We start from the raw sequence: 17,202 nt of genomic DNA on the forward strand, positions 1-17,202 counted from the left end.
TGTGGCAGAGCGTGCCCTGGCTTTCCCATCTGCTAGCCTGCCTCTCTCTGCCTGCCTGTGGCTCGTCTCTGTAGAGTATGGAGAAGGGGGAAGGATCCATCAGGGTCTGGGGTTCTAGGGCATCTTAGGACTAGGAGGTCTGAACCCATTTTGGGGAGAACAAGGGGATGCAGGGACCCTTCAGACAGCTTGGTGTTCCCCTGACACAAAAACGGGAACCTGACCCCACCAGAGTAGGGGGTGTCTTTGATGGATTGATTCTCAATCCTTTTACTGAGACCCTGTTCCTCTCACCAGTCTCCAGCTCTCCCTCAACTCTGTCTCTGTGTGGGTTTCTTCATGGGGTCCCATCCCATCCCTGGTCTCTATCCCCTCACCTAGCTTCATCCCAGAGTCTGTGTCCCTCCCCTGAACCCTGACCCCTCAGACCTCCAGTCCCGCCCCAATTTAACCTGGTTTTTTTCTTCTTTTTAAAAATAATAACAGGTGTTTTAAATCTTCCCTCCCTGCCCCAGTTGTCTCCTCCATACCTTCATTTACACTAGTAATTCTTTACAGTGTAAACCAACCGGCATGGACGCCCTCACTTTTCTGTCAGCCCACTCATGTAGATCCCGAGCCACTCTCATCCCTTTCCTTCTTGGCTCAAGAGACGCCAGGACCACCCATCCCAGGCTGATACCTCTGGTGGGTTTAAGCCAGTCTCCCCAGGTTCCCCTCCATCCTTGAACTGTCTGTACACCGCCCCCCCCCTCACCCCCCAATTTAAAGACTATCTTTATGGGCTTTCTTACTGGTCCTGAAAACATGTCAAGTCTCTCATCCAAAGAAGAAATTTTCCATCAACATTATTCCCCCTTCCATCTCCTAACTTCCCTTCATATCCAGGTTCTTAGACCATATACCCCGTTTCTTCACTTCCTTTCATCCTTCCTTTGCTAGAGTCTGGCGAGGAATCCACTGACATCTAAAAAAGGAATTTAAATGTCCCTTTTGCCAGCCTTCCTTGAAAGGTACCTTCCAATGCTTATAATAATAATAGTTAACACATATTGAGCACTTACTAGGTGCTGGCATTCTATACGGCTCATTTATCCTTCCCACCAACCCTGCGATGTAGGCATAATTGTCATTACCAATCACGAATGAGGAAACTGAGGTCTAGAGATGGATCCATTTTGCTCAACGTCACCTACTCGGCAAGTCACGGGCCCAAAAATTTGAACATAGATCTAACTCCTGAGCTTGAATTACTAACCTCTGAATGCACTTGACATTTGACATTATCAGCTCCTTTTATTCTTGAAATGTCTCCTGTTTCCATGACATGTCATTCTCCTGACTTCCCTCCTACCCCTCTGCCCACTCCTTCTCAGGTGACTTCACAGGCTCCTCTTCCCTTCTTCGCAGCCCCCTTTTAAATGTCAGCGATTCCTCCCCAGCTCTCTCTTTTCCCCTCTGGGTACTTCCATTCACTCCTGTGGATTCAGCTGCTGCCCACAACTCCCACACGTCTGCCTCCATTCCAGATCTCCCCACGGAATTGCAGAACCAAACAGCCAACCACCTGTTCGACAGTCCTCGCCAAACTCACCATGCCCAAACCTGAGCTTTCACCTCCCCCCACCTGTTTCTCTGGGGTTCTGTGGCTCAGTGAGCAGCGGCACCATCCTCCAGATCCTCAGCCAGCAGCCTCCAGTCATCCCCGACTCTTCCCTGCCCCCTCACCCCCACATCTAATCAGGCTCACTGATGCTCCTCAGCACCTCTCATTTCCATCTCCTCTTCCCCTCACTGTCACTGTCTTAATTTAGGCCTCATCATCTCTTGCCTGGAGAACAGCATCAGCCTCCTAATTGGTCTCTTCTGCCACTTCCGCCCCTGCCCTGCTTCTGGCCCTCACAATTCATCCTCTGTTTGGACTGTTAAAATGTTCTTTCTGAAACACAAATCTGATGTCACTCCTCCCGCCCCCCCCCCCCCCCCCCCCTAAAACCCTCTATGGCTTCTCACAGAGGAAAGGAAGGAGAGGTGGAGATTTGGGGATATAAGCAGCTTATGAGGATGAAGGATGAGGAAGGGTGAAAGGTGACCGAGGTCAGGTGACACGTCCGCTGATGAGGGCAGGTTGACAGAGGTCACTTTGGCCTCTGATCTTTGACCTTTTGGCACCTACATGTCACTGCCCACCCAGACTCTCCAGGGCAGCGGTCGCCAACCTTTTGAACCTCATGCAGGCCACCTGTTGGCCACCGCTGCTCTAGCTTGCCCTCAGTTAGGTAGCACCAGGTCCATACAGGATAATGAGGCATCTCCTGGAAGGGAGGGTACGGTCCAAGCCCTGCCTCCAGCTCAATCTGCATGCTCCTGAGTGTGGCCCGTCCAAGCCAGGGTAGAGCGCCTCCCACTGGCAGTGGAGAAGAGGGTCCTGGCCTCAGGTTCAGTAGGGATGTGTCTGAGAGACAGAGGCCCCCTGTTCCTGCAGGTGCCGCAAGATGATTGGGGGGGTTACCCCACTGGGGGTAAGGATGGAGAGATCCCCTGTCGCAGGATGCGGAGCGGCAGCTACATCAAAGCCATGGGGGATGAGGAGAGTGGAGACTCAGATGGCAGTCCCAAGACATCTCCCAAGGCGCTGGCCCGGCGCTTTGCCTCCCGCCGCTCCTCCAGTGTGGACCAGGCCCGGATCAAGTAAGGACTGGGAGGGGAGTGTGGGGTGGAGGGCAGGGGGAATGGGAAGCTGATACCTGGTCCCTGTAGGAGGTGTGTGTGGAGTGAGGACCAGTCTGCTCCCAGCTTAAAGTTCAACTGGGGAGTATCAGTCCGCTTCATAAAAAAAAAAAAAAAAAAAAAAAAAAGGCCCTTCTAAGGAGACTTATATAATACTTTAAATAATAAAGAATTTAAATTAAATATATATATAATTATACTAAAAAAAGAAAGAAGAAGTCCTTCTGATAACTCCTATCTGAGTGCCTTTTTGGGAGAGTCCTTCTCCCCAGGAGTCTTTTGTGGGATCTTATCTGGGGGTCCTGAGGGGTAGAACCTGCTCAGGGTGCCCAATCCTCTCATTCCCCTCCCCTGCCTCCTCACAGACCCCCATTCTGAATCTGGAATTTTGACCTTTCTCAGCTGCTGCGTCCCACCCCGGATCCATCCCCGGAGTTCCATCCCTGGCTACAGCCGTTCCCTCACCACCGGACAGGTAGGGGGAGGCCCAGCAGCATGCCTGGAGGAAAGGGTGGGAAGGGGATTCAGTCCGTGCTCAGCCTTGGCCTTAAAATCAAAGGTCTGGCCAGGGAGAGTGTGCAGGTCTGATTCTGGGGGAACTGGGAAGCCGGCCTTGGGACTCCTGGAACTGACTGGGATCGGGGATCTCAGAGTCATTCTTAGAAACCAAGTGTCCTCAACGTGATGAGCATGTAAGGGCACCCTCAGTTCTCTCAGTTCTCCAGCACTGCCCTGGCCTGGTTGCTCCAAGCTCCCCCCCATAAGAGGCAGGATTGGCTGTACAGATGGGACAGGCAGAGCTGCAGTCTCAGATGGTCTGGTCTTGAGTTCTTTCCCCACTACCAGGCCCCCGTTTTCTCATCAGTAAAACGACAAGTGTAGTGGTATTTCTCTCGCAGGGGTTTTGTGAGTATTCGGTGAGGATATGTATGCAAACCCAAGGTACCTGGCCCCAAATTGCTATTGTATAATTTTGAGTTCTATATCTAAGTGGAGACTTTCCCTTGACTAAGGCAGTTTAGTAATTAAATGCATGAGATGGGTTTGAATTCCAGCTCAGCTACTTACCAAGCTGAGTGACCTGGGGCAAGTTAGTTGACTTTTTTGAGCCCTATTTTTCCTATTTAAAAATAGGCAGCATAATAGTGTTCTTGGCACAGAGCCAACAGCCCATAAAGGCCGGCTATTTCTACTGTTTGCTGGGGGGAAGCAATGCAAAGGCAATGCCAAAGGCTGTCCCATTGGCTCCTATTGTCGGCTGCTGCAGCCTCTCAGCGTCTCTTTGTTACATTTCCTGAATCAGGGAATCTGACTGGCACAGCTGTCTTTTCACATCCGACCAGCCTCTGTGGCTAAAGCCACTGGTTATTGCGCAGTTCTTGTTTCACTGACCCATCAGCAGCATCTAACACAGCTGATGGCTCTCTCCTTTCCCAAACACCTTACTCAGTTGGCTTTGAGGACACCACACCGTTTAGGTTCTTCTCAGCCTGTGCCTGCAACTCTCCAGGATCTGAACGTTGGAGTTTTTCAGGCCTTAGTTCTCTCTACACTTACTTCTTAGGGGAGCTCATCTCATCAGGCTCATGGCTTTGATTATTATCGAGAGCCTGATAGCTCAAACCCTCCCATAAATGCCAGGCATGTATGTCTAGTGGTATATTAAAATCTCATCTGGGTATTTAGTAGACATCTCAAATCAAGATGACTAAAACTAAACTGCTGATACTCTTTCCCCAAAATTTCCTGCTCCACCCAATGTCTTCTCCATTTCAGGTATTGGCAACTTTATCCTTGCAGGAGCTCTGGTCTGAAAGCTCGAGTCAGTCTTGACTTCCTTCTCTTTCTCCCATCCCACATCCCATCTTTCAGGGAATCCTTTTGGTACCACTCTCAAAGTGCATCCAGGATCCCACCACTCCCCACTGCCTCCACTGTCATCATGCCGGTCCAGGCCATCATATATTTTTTTTTGTCTGGACTGTTGGACTGCCTTCTAGTGTGTCTCTTGTACTTGTTCATTCTCTCTCAATATAGTCAGAACAATCACTTCAAAATAGAATTATACTCTCTCAAACCCTCATCTTACTTAGAGGAAAATTCAGGGACTTTACTATGATATATAAGGCCCTGCATAATCTGGCCCTTGCCACCTCTGAGTTCTTCTCTCACACTGTTCCCTCCCCTCCCCCACTCCAACCATACTGATCCCCTTGTTGCTCTTCTGACACCAGTCTTAGAGCTTTTGCATCTACTGCTCCTTCTGCCTGGATCGCTCCTTTCTAGACTCCCATGGATCTCTCTCTCAGTTCTTTCAAGTATTTCTTCAAATGTAAAATCTAAATTTTAGTTTTCTCCTACCCCAAAATTTCCTATTCTTCTTCTCTGTTTTTTATTTTCTTTTTCTTAGCACTTTGTGTATACATTTCATATTTCTTCTGGGAGGTATATCTTATAATCTTTGCTTTACAGAAGAAGAAACAGGTTTAACACACTAGAGATGTCATTCTATTATCTATAATAATTTTTTTTGCCCTTAAGTCTATGTTTTGGTTTAGTATTTTCCCAGAACATTCTTTTTTCATGTTTCAAAAGAATTTTGTCTTCTTATGTTTTATGTATATTTTTTGTAAATAGTTTATAGCTAGATTTTATTTTATCTACATTCTGACAATTGCTTGGGAGTGTAGTACATTTATATTTATTGTGATTTACTGATATGCTTGGATTTATTTCTGTCGTTTTACCTTGTGGCTTCTATGTATCCTGCTATTGGGCAATGCTTCTTTTTATTTTTAATATACTTTTATTGATTTCAGAGAGAAAGGGAGAGGGAGAGATAGAAACATCAATGAAGAGAGAGAATCGTTGATCGCCTGCCTCCTGCACGCCCTCTACTGGGGATCGAGCCCACAATCCTGGGCATGAGCCCTGACCTAGAATCCAACCTTGACTTCCTGGTTCATAGGTTGATGCTCAATTGCTGAGCCACACGGGCCAGCCGGCTGGTCTGGGCAATTCTTCTTTGCTCCTTTGCTGCCTTCTTTTGGGTCAATTTGAGTTTTCTTCATTTTTCTTCCCACCAAATATCACACTGGCTGGCAGTTATTATTCTATATCGATTTGGTAATGTATTTTTACTTCATTTTTAGAAGATAGTTTGCTGATATAGAATTACTGGATGACAGTTTTTTTTCTTTCTTTCTTTAAGCACTTGGAATGTACTATTCTACTGCCTTCAGAGGTCATAGCTTTTGATGAAAAGCAAGTTGCTAATCATATTGTTTTTCTGTATGTGATGAATTGTTTTTCTCTTGGCTGCTATTAATGTCTTCAACTTTCAACATTTTGAATGTAACGTTACTGGATATAGATTGCTATGTTTAACCCACTTTGGGTTCATTGAACTTCTTTGGCCATTATTTTTTCAGATATTTTTTCTTCCCCATTTATCTCTTTCTTTATCTAAAGTTCTCATTACATGTACACTGGTGTAATATTGTCTCATAGGTCTCTGAGTCTGTTCATTTCTAGTGTTTTTCCCCTCTATTCTTCAGATTGGATAACTTACACTGACCAAGCTTCCAGTTTACTGATTATTTATTATTCTGAGCCCTCCTAGTAAATTATTTTATTTCTGTTATTGTACTTTTAAGCTTCTGAATTTTTGGTTCTTTTTTTCTTCCTTTCAAAATAAGTTCTAGCTTTTTGTTAGGATTTTCTGTTCATTAAATCATTGTTGCAGTGCTTTCCTTTAAGTCTTCTTTACTTCTTCGGACATATTTATAATAGCTACTTTGTAGTCTTTGACCAGTCAAACATTTGGGCAAATTTTCTTATTTATTTGAATATTTCATATTTTTTTGTTGAATACTAAACATTTTAGGTAATATGTTGTAGCAACTCTAGATTCTTACTGTACCTCTTGAAGGTTGTTATTATTTTGTTTATTTGTTAATCTCAAGACTAAATATCTAAAATCCATCTTCCCTGCCAAATGCAAACTCTCCTGTCTCCATCAGTTTTATTCTTTCCTGTTTTTATTTTTAAGCCTGGCTTTCCAGGGGTTGCCCTTGTGTCTGCATAGCTTACTGTTCAACCAGAAATTGGCGAGAGGCTACAAAACCACAAGCCAGTAGGACTTCTCTCTGCTATGATTCTACATATGGCCTGGGAAGTATAATCCTCAGACTGTTTTCAGGTCTGCCCTGGCTTTTACTTTCCACCAGGCTCTCTTGTGTTTCCTTTGCCCATGTGCACAGACTCCATCGACTCAGGGCCTCTCTGGTTTCTGTTGTGTATGCACCCAGCCTCTAGTTAACCCAGGATATGTGCAGAGCTTATCAAACTGCTTTTGGCTATCTCACCCCACACCTGGAACTCCCCCTTAAATTCCTGGTTGGTCTGCCAGTCCATAGTCTGCCCCAAACATGCCAAAACCTCAGCCTCCCAATGCTGCTGTCTATGTTTTTGACACTCCAGTCTACAGACGATGCTCCAATTAGGTGAGGTCCCTTTGCCATTGGCACTGAAGCAGCTAGTTTTCACAGCCTGCTCCACCCTTGTTGAACTATTGCTACTAATAGAGCTGGGAGCTGGGGGTAATGGTGCAGCTCCAGGCAAGGCTACCACAGACTCATGCTGTTCTTACCCAAAGTTCAGCACTTTTCATTAATAAATGCTTCTTTGATTTTCAGGGTGATGAAATAATTGTTTTTTGGCAGTTTTGTCCATCTTTATAGTTGTCTTGGTGGGATAAGATTTGGTTTTCTCCTTTTCCTGTCATGCCTGAGACTGGAAATCTAGAAATTTCTCAACTACCACCATTATCTCTTCAAATATTGCCTCTTCCAAATTCTATCTAGTTTCTCCTCTGAAACTCCTACTAGCTTTATGTGGGACTTTTTTTTTTTTTAAATATATTTTATTGATTTTGTACAGAGAGGAAGGGAGAGAGATAGAGAGTTAGAAACATCGATGAAAGAGAGTCATCAATCAGCTGCCTCTCGCACACCCACTACTGGGGATATGCCCGCAACCAAGGTACATGCCCTTGACCGGAATCGAACCCGGGACCCTTCAGTCCCCAAGCCGACGCTCTATCCATTGAGCCAAACCGGTCTCGGCTATGTGGGACTTCTTATTCTTCCCTCCATGGGTCTTAACCTCTCTTTCATTTTCCCACCTCTTTACCTCTCTATGCTCCCATCGGGTAAGTTTCTCAGAGGTATGTTCTGGTACCCTAAATTTTTCATCTACTGTTTAACTCATTAACTGAGTTTTTAATTTCATTGACTTTTTTTTCTTCTTCTTCATTTCTAGAAATCTGATTTGGTTCCTTTTTTACATCTTCATAGTTTCCCCCCCAAAGCTTTTATTCTCTTCTTATATTTTCAGTTTTATCTTTTAACATGTTAAGCGCCCAGTCAGTCACCGGTGACTGGCACTCTACTTTCTGTCTGGAAGACAAAACAGGCTGGGCGCTTAATGTGTGAAGTTTTATAAATGTTAAGCATCGTTTAAAAGCTAATCTGTTTGAGCGAAGGTAACATTAGCTGATGTGACGGGTAAACCTTGAATTCGCAGGAAGTTTAGTTCTTGTTTGTGTCATAGTTTGTATTAGTTACCTCTTGCTATATAACGAGTTACCCCATGCATCGTGTCTTAGAACAACAAACACTTATTAGCTCACAGTTTCTCTGGGCTAGGAAGCTGAGCACAACATAGCTGGGTGTCCCCTGGGTCAGTGACTCACAGGCTTCAGTCAAGGTGTGAGCAAGGCTGCACTCATTCAGGGCTTGACTGGAAGAAGATCTGCTGTCAACAGGCCTCAGACCTTGCAGGCTGTTGGTCAGAGGCGTCGGTCGGTTTCTTGACCTGTGGGACTCACCATGCAGTTACTCACAACGTAACAGCTTACTTCTCTCAGAGCCTTTGCTCGAGAGAAGGTATCCAACATGAAAGCCACTATCTTTTTGTAATCAAGTCTTTGAAGCGACATCCCATTGTATCTGCCATATTCTATTAATTAGTAGTCGGCCAATAAGTCTGGTCCACACTCACTGGGAGGGGATGGACAAGCGTGTGAATGCCAGTAGTTGGAAATCATTCGGGGCCATGTCTGAGATCGTCTCTCAGTTTAATATTAGCTCATCTTTAGAAGAAAAAAAAAATTAGCTCATCTTCAGTGGAGCTTTATCTGTGAGAATCCTGAGCCTGGGTTAGAAGTAGTTGCCCCAGAAAATATTTTGGACTTCTATTTGACAAGTAGACAATGCTATGGGACCATCTTAATGTTTAAAAAAAAAATTTTTTTTAAAGGTCTTCCCACTGGAGAATTTTTTTTTCCCTTTAAATATGTTTTATTGATTTTGTACAGAGAAGAAGGGAGAGAGATAAAGAGTTAGAAACATCAATGAGAGTCATCGATCAGCTGCCTCTTACACACCCCCTACTGGGGATATGCCTGCAACCAAGGTACATGCCCTTGACCGGAATCGAACCCGGGACCCTTCAGTCCCCAAGCCCACACTCTATCCATTGATCCAAACTGGTTTCGGCTTATGTTAAAATTTAGTGTAGGTGGGTCTGGCCCCTGCAGGCCCAAGCAGACACAAAAGCCTGTGTCTGTGAGATTAGCGTATAGGTATAAATTCTTAAAAGGTTTGCTTCCTTTCCCTTTTCCACAGTGCCTAGACTATGGGCTAGCTTCCGTACTATCAGTCTGTGCTGATAATATCTTCCCCTAGTTTACTTTTCATCAAAGGTTTTCTCCTTTCCTACTTTTGTGCAGGTTCTCATTTGGTTTCGCGCTTCCTGTGGGCCTAGAGCCTTACAGCTGCCCCCAAGTGGGTGCTAAAACCTAAGCCCTTTGATTACTGAGACCAGCCACCTCTCCCACCCCTTCCACCTCCACTAGGCTGTTTGCAACAGTGGCTCACACAGTTAACATTCTGAATTTCCAGTTTCCTCTCTGCCTTTGTCCCCTGGGGACTTAGCTTGCTTTCTTGCGAGCTCAGCTATGCATATAAAGCAACGTTTGTTATATTTTATCCGGTGTTTTGAAATGGGAGGGTTTTTCAAGGTTATCTAAACTCTATGCCATATATAAAGCATACAGCCTAGCCCCCAGTTGGACAATCCACCACGGACAATTTCCAACAAGCCCCAACAAAATATTTTCTTCTAAATATCCTACACCCTTGGAAGTATGAATATTGAGTCTGAATCTGGGTTGGAGAAAAGCTCAGGTCCTTACTTCCCAAGAGGTTTTCTTTTGGCTTTGACTCCTCTGAAAGTGGGAGCTAAGGAGCAGGTTGGGAGGAAGGCAGCCCGGGAATAGTAGGAGAATTCAAAGTATAACATTACAATTTCGTAATCGTGATACAGTAAAGAGCAACTTGAGGTACAATAGTCCTCTGAGAGTCTGTAGGATTTTGTATTTCCCTCGGGTCCTGGTCTCCTGCTCAACTCCAGAAACTCCTCTTGGCCTGTGGAGACGGGAGGTGTGTGGCCCCAGGGAGCTTCTCACCCTTTCTGTCTCTGCCTTGCTATAGAGTTCATTGCGGGGGTAACATATGGTTGGGATTTCAAGAGCTTCAGAACCCCTGGGAAAGAGAGGTCTCCGAGAGGTATTTCCATTGCGATTTAAGAACCTCTTGCTACTAATAATAGTAGCTGATGTTCACTGAGCATCTGCTGCATGCCAGATATCATGCCTCGTGCTTTACACACGGAAGAGGGCTGGAGGCACAGAGATAAGCTTCTGAGTGAGAGTTCTTCCATTCCTGACCGGAGACCAGATTGCTCTCTGCTCCACGAAGGAGCCCTCTGGGCTGGGTCGGTTCTCGTGGGGGAGTATTCTGAGCCTGGCCAAGAAGTAGCAGGAGTTAGATCAGCTCCCGAGCCTCAGGAAATACCGTGCCACTGCTGGTCCTTGGTACCCTCTGAGGCCCACAGATAGGAAACTGAGAGGGAGACTCATAAGAGTCGTGGTGAAGCCACAGCTGCCCAGGGGCGGGGCTTAGGCCAGTCAAATGTGGGCGAACTTCCCAGGATCTTGGATTGATTTTTCCATGGCCTATGACTTCTGTACACTTGTAATAAAGTTCCTTCAGAAAAAAGCTGCCAAAAGAAGCCCAGACAGTCCTTTTTTAAATGACTGGCCCCATGTTGGAACCACTGAGCTTTGGATCTCCAGTTAATTTGGCTCTGAGCTCCAAAGCAGCCAAAGCGGAGATGCAGAGAGGTGAAGAGCCCTGGGCTCAGATCCTTGAGGTGCGGGCCTGAGTTCATGTCAGTTTAACAAGCTCTCCGGAAGATTCTGAGGTTCAGTCACCCTGGCATGAGAACCAGGAAACCTGGCATTTTACTGGGTTTTACCACGTACAAGTTGGGCATCCTTAGCTAATTCATCTGCCCTCTCTGGGCCTTAGTTTGTCCATTGGTAGAATGGGATAAAAAAAATGCCCCCTCCATTTGATCCTGTGGTACCATATTATGCTTTTGAGGCTCAGTTATGGAAACATTGAGCTGTATTTTACACATGAATCGAGCCACTCCTTTGGGCCTCTGTGGGCTGCACATAAATATGATGCCACGAGTCCGAGAGATGTCACAAGTCACAGCCATGGGATACTTGCTGTCACACTCACCGTGTGGGTGCTGCTGAGGCTCTGGTCCATGACTTCATTGCAGGGCCTCTGCATAATCACTCGTGGGGGGATTTCTCTTGGGCTCATGACAGGAAGAGTTGTGGTTCTCATGAACATTGGCCTGTGTTTACCAGATAGGCCCTGAGACCTTCGCCTGCCACTGACTGAGTGCTGACTGTCTGCCAGTATCTGCACATAGTGCCTCACAGGGTTTTTTGTTTTTTTTTTATCCTTCAAATAGACCATGAAGATAGTCCCATTATCATTCCCATTTGACAGAGGCCCCAAAACTTTAAGCAACTTTCTCTGGCCACACTGCTAAGAGGTAGGGGGGCCAGCATTAGAATTCAGCTGGTCTCCCACTTCATAGCTCGTGTGGGCAAACCATAGGCTATCCCCCTCGATGCTTTGGCTGCTCTGAAGCTCAAGGTCAAATGTGCACCCATCCTGTGCTCTGGGTGTAGAGCTTACCACTGGATCACTTCCTTTTCCTACTTTTATTTTATTTTTAAAAAAAATATTTTTTATTGATTTCCCACAGAGTGAAAGAGAGAGGGATAGAGAGCTAGAAACGTCGATGAGAGAGAAACACTGACCAGCTGCCTCCTGCATACCTCCTACTGGGGATGTGCATGCAACCAAGGTACATGCCCCTGACCGGAATTGAACCTGGGACCTTTCAGTCTGCAGGTCGACACTCTATCCACTGAGCCAAACTTGTTTCAGCTCTACCTTTATTTTTTTCCTTTGCTTTCAGTTTGCTTGTATAACGCAAACGAAGCTGCAGCCTCTGTGGTATATTTAGTCTTAGCGCAGTGTTGTGTGATAGGATTCTGTGAACAAAATTTTTGTTTTGCTCTTTTCTTAGTTGCATTAATTTTTTTTTTTGTAACACTATGGATTCTGCATTACAAAATATCAGAAGTAAAAGCAAGAACAATGCTCAGTGGATAGAGCATTGGCCTGCGAACCGAAGGGTCCCCGGCTGGATTCTGGTCAAGGGCTCATACTTCAGATGCAGGATTCTCCCTGGCCTGGGCCCTGGTTGGGGTTTGTGCAGGAGGCAACCAATCAATGTGTTTCTCTCACATCGCTATTTCTTTCTGTTTTTCCCTCTCTCTAAAAATCAATGAAAAAAAAAAAATCCTCAGATGCGGATTAAAAAAGTAAAAATAAAAACAAGAACCTCACCCAGCAATGGCTGAACTTCCCTTCGAGGTGGAGGGCAGGGAAGGAACCAATAGGCCAAACCAGAGCCCTAGTTCATGGGCAGAAGGTGGGGGAGTCCTGGAAACTTGAAAGTTAATAATTTTTGCTCCATCACTTACCAGGTATTTCTGTCCTGCCACGTGGTGTATATCTCTGTAAGTTGCTTTCAGTCAGTTTCACAATGGAGTGGATCATAAATAATAAAACAAAAGCTAGCCTTCCCTGCAGCCCGGCACCCCGATAGTGGGCAAGAGGGTGTGCCTGTCAAGTCAGGGTCAGGTGAGAGAAACGGGAAGGGCTAGCGCTACACCCAGAGCACAGGTGGAGAGGAAGATGGGGTGGTCTGGAGGCTGAGGTACAGCTCAGACATCTGGGAGAGGCATAGATGGGGCGCAGGGAGGAGTCTTGAGAGGAAAGACTGGCTCCCTAAGTCTGGCCTTAAGGTGTTTTGGGGGAGCAGCCCAGGGCAGAGATGCCTTCCTCTTTCTTTGCAGAGAATGAGGGTTTCTTTTAGTCCGAATGCAGAGGAGTCGCGCAGAGACGCCGCCTCTGCAGATCTAGACATAGCCCTATGGCAGAGTGCCTGAGAAGCACCCCCGCCCCACCACCACCCCAGTAACGGCCCTCTCGGTCCCTGTCCCCTCAGCTCAGCGAGGAGCTGAGCCAGCAACTGGAGGCTGTGTGCGGGTCTGTGTTCGGGGAGCTTGAGTCCCAAGCCGTGGACGCCCTGGACCTGCCCGGCTGTTTCCGCATGCGGAGCCACAGCTACCTCCGGGCCATCCAGGCCGGCTGCTCTCAAGACGACGACTGCCTGCCCCTCCTTGCTGCCCCTGCCTCTGTCTCAGGGAGGCCCGGCTCCTGTGAGTACGCTTCCCTGGCCCCTCCCCCAACCCCCCTTCTTCCCCCCCCCCCCCCCCCCCCCCCGCGCTGGGCCCTAGGTCGGAGGTGCTGGTTCTGACTTCCCCCTCCTCCCTCCCCCTCCAGCTGTGCGTTGTGACCTTGGGCAGGTCGCTGCCCCTCTGGGGCGGATGATAGGCAGCACGTGGAGTCCTGGGCGCCGGGTGGGTGTGTGGGGTGGGTTGGCGGGACACGGATGGATGCTAGCCGGGACGCATTTCTCACCCTGCTGCGTCTCTCTCGGTGTCCCTGGCCACAGCCTTCAACTTCAGAAAGGCTCCGCCCCCCATCCCGCCGGGGAGCCAGGCCCCGCCCCGCATCTCCATCACCGCCCAGAGCAGCACCGACTCTGCCCACGAGAGCTACACGGCGGCCGAGGGCCCCGCCCGGCGCTGCAGCTCCGCCGACGGGCTGGACGGCCCCGCCATGGGCGCGCGCACCCTGGAGCTGGCGCCTGTGCCGTCGCGGGCCGGCCCCAAGCCCCCGACGCTCATCATCAAGACCATCCCCGGCCGGGAGGAGCTGCGGAGCCTGGCGCGGCAGCGCAAGTGGCGGCCGTCCATCGGGGTGCAGGTACGGAAGGCGGATGGCAGGCAGACGAAAACTCGGGGGCCGGGTCGGTTGGGGATGGGTGGAGTGGGCCCTCAGGGCCTTCTGGGCACGTAGACCTTTCCCTTGGCTTACTCTGAGCTGCAGGTGGCCCCTAGGCCTGGTCACAGACAGGGCTGCTCCAGTCAGCCCCAGCCCACACCTTTGTCCTTCTTCCTGGCACCATCATCCACCCCTACTGGCGCGTGGAGAGTGGTTCCCGAAATTTGCCTCCTTGATGCCGCTGATTCCCGAGCCTCTCATCTTGTTCAGGCCGATTGTCTTTGCAGGACCTGCCAGTTGGCTTGGGGTGTGTGTGTGTGTGTGTGTGTGTGTGAGAGAGAGAAACATTGCTGGCCTTTCTCCCTGAGACGGGCTTGCGTCCCTGGTCTAGCCCCAAGCCACTGACTCCCCCACTTTGCCACCAGGTGGAGACTATCTCAGACTCGGACACGGAGAACAGGAGTCGAAGAGAGTTCCACTCCATAGGCGTCCAGGTGGAGGAGGACAAGAGGTAGGTCTGCACGGGGCCACCCTAAGCTGCCTTGGGGGAGAAGAGGAGAGAAGGCTGCCTATGGGCTTCCTTGGCCTGGTCTCCCTGGGCGCTCTCTCTTCCTGGCTGAGGCCAAGCCCCTGGTCATGGGGAGGAGTCAGAGCAGCCACTGGGGTTATCCACAGATACAGGCAGTCATCAAACCTAAAGGGAGTCCTCCTTATACTCGTGCCTGTCCCCGGTGGTCTGAGGTGGACAGGAGCTATACAGGGGTTGAGGGCAGAGAGTGGGAGGGAGAGGCAAGAGGTAGGTGCCAAGCAGGTCTCTAACAAATTGTCCTTTACAAGGGATAATAGGATTTTGCCAATTCCTTGTTAATTTCCTGTGGTGTCCAAGTATGTGAGCTCAGAGAAAAACAAATAAATATGAAGATGGCCTTTCGGGCGCCCCTGGCACACATAGCACTCCTCTTCTCTTGGCTCACACAGCCTTTGACCAGTTGGGGGTACCTATGATATATGTCTGAGTCATTGGTGTACCCGAGTCGGTGGCATTACTGACAGCCAGCCTTCTGGCATGAGGTGGCCTCAGAAACATTGCTTCCTTAATTTCTCATGGGAAAACTAGCATTGTGAGCTCTGGAGGGAATCCTGGGAGAAGTCCCTCTGTTGTTGAGCTCCTGTGGGGAAGATGCTTTCTTTGATGGCCAGGTGGCAGTGTCCATGTGGCCCATCGGCCCTCCGGGCTACAGTGCTACCAGGCCGGTGGCCCTAAGTATGGTTTCTGGGAATCTGCCTGAGGCTGGCTGTCAGAGTTACATGGTGATCCATGTTGCTCAAGCCATACCCACTGGAGGAATAAAACTAGAGTCCCAGTAGCAGTCCCTTGTAGGGCTATTCCAGTTGCCATTGTTGGGCCTCCCCTAAAGTTCCCCCAACTGTTTCTGGGAACTCCTGGAGTGCCCTGTGTGTGTGCCTGATCAAATGTTTTTCTCTACTCTTACTCTAGCTCTTCCTGCAGCTCGACATGCTCTTGAGGCTGTACATGCCATTCTCAAGGATGGCAAACATTTGTTTTCGTTGCCCCTGATCACTCCCGAAAGCTATTATCCTCCAAACCCTTATTATTGCAGAAAGATCTCAGAAAAGTAGCACTTTCTGGCCAACTTTATGGCCTGTGACTTGAGTTTCTTGAGAGGTGTGTGAGGAGGTATGGACGGGTGCAGCCCCCCTCTAATGCTGCCCCATGATCATAAACTAAGCCCGTGTGCTCCTCACTCCCTCCCAATGAGGCTTCTTGGTCCCTCATCCAGATCCACCTCTGGGGTCCTCCTACTCCTCCTAGCAAGCCTGAGTCCTAAGAAGAGTGCAGTAGGCATTCTACTGAGACTCTGGCTAAACCAGCAAATTCTGTCATTCATTCATTGAGTCATTCATTCAGAAAATACTTATTAAATAAATGACAGCTCCTGTTAACTGCTCAGGGAAATATCAAAGACCTGACTCTTGACCTCATTGAAGTTATGGTCTAGAGAGGAATCAAAGCAATGAATAAATCATCCATGAATAAAAATATGATTACTCATTGCAGCATAACAAATAATGGGGTATTATTTCACATTATGGTGGGAGTATGAAAGAACAAAAAGCAGGAGATGAGAGAGAAAGGACCTTATTTAAGTTCAGCAGGAGACATTGAAGCTGAGACTTGTGGATTGACTAGAAACACTCAGGTGATGAGGAGTGGTGGTGGTGGGGATCTTTCCTGGAAGAGGGAATAGCATCTGTGAAGGTGCTGGGGCAGAAAAGAATTTGACCTGCATCAGGAATTAAAAGGAGGTTTACGTGGCCGGTGTGGAATGGGGCAGTGGCAGGGGCCAGGTCATGCCAAGCATGGGTATGATAAAGAAGTAGAATTTAATTATAACTAATGAGTAGCTATTAAGAGGTTAAAGGAGTGTGACATGGTCTAATTTATGTTTATAAAAGATCACTAGCTGCTGAGCAGAGAATGAATTTGAGGGAAGTAATAGTAGATATGGAGGAGAAAGGTGATGGTCTTTTGCCTTATGGGAGAGCTTGTGTTGGGGATTTTTTTTTCTATTGTACTTTATAATTGGGCACTGCTAATGTATGGGGACACTGTTAAGTTCTTAAAAATATATTTTATTGATTTTTTACAGAGAGGAAGGGAGAGAGATAGAGAGTTAGAAACATCGATGAGAGAGAAACATCGACCAGCTGCCTCCTGCACGCCCCCCTATTGGGGATGTGCCCGCAACCAAGGTATATGCCCTTGACCAGAATCCAACCCGGGACCCTTCAGTTTGCAGGCTGATGCTCTATCCACTGAACCAAACCGGTTTTGGCAAGTTTTATATATTGGTTTTATATTTAGCAACTTCGCTGCTCTCTTTTATTAGGACTTTTAGTTTATCTGACAACCATGATAGATTCTCCATATGGTCAGTTATTTCCCCCCCCCCCTACAAATAAGGACATTTGTTAACATCTGTTTTTTGTTTTTTTTTTGTAATAGTGCATTGAATAGAACTTTTAGTTCGCTGTTGATTGTACCACACCTGTCCCAATCCTGATGTTAGTGGATATCTTCTCAGTTCCCACTCATAAG

At 47.7% G+C, this 17,202-nt stretch overlaps 1 protein-coding gene across 1 annotated transcript in view; it reads left to right on the forward strand.

Moving 5' to 3' along the window:
• DLGAP3 (DLG associated protein 3) overlaps window positions 1-17,202 on the forward strand; it is a 58,274-nt gene that overhangs the window by 24,748 nt on the left and 16,324 nt on the right. The window contains exons 4-8 of the mRNA XM_036444384.2: window positions 2,486-2,691; window positions 3,133-3,205; window positions 13,240-13,453; window positions 13,750-14,063; window positions 14,507-14,592. Coding sequence (XP_036300277.1) covers window positions 2,486-2,691; window positions 3,133-3,205; window positions 13,240-13,453; window positions 13,750-14,063; window positions 14,507-14,592 — 893 coding nt within the window. The remainder of the gene's footprint in view (window positions 1-2,485; window positions 2,692-3,132; window positions 3,206-13,239; window positions 13,454-13,749; window positions 14,064-14,506; window positions 14,593-17,202) is intronic.

This window comes from Pipistrellus kuhlii, unplaced genomic scaffold, assembly GCF_014108245.1.
Source record: "Pipistrellus kuhlii isolate mPipKuh1 unplaced genomic scaffold, mPipKuh1.p scaffold_m20_p_2, whole genome shotgun sequence".
Taxonomy (NCBI): Eukaryota; Metazoa; Chordata; class Mammalia; order Chiroptera; family Vespertilionidae; genus Pipistrellus; species Pipistrellus kuhlii.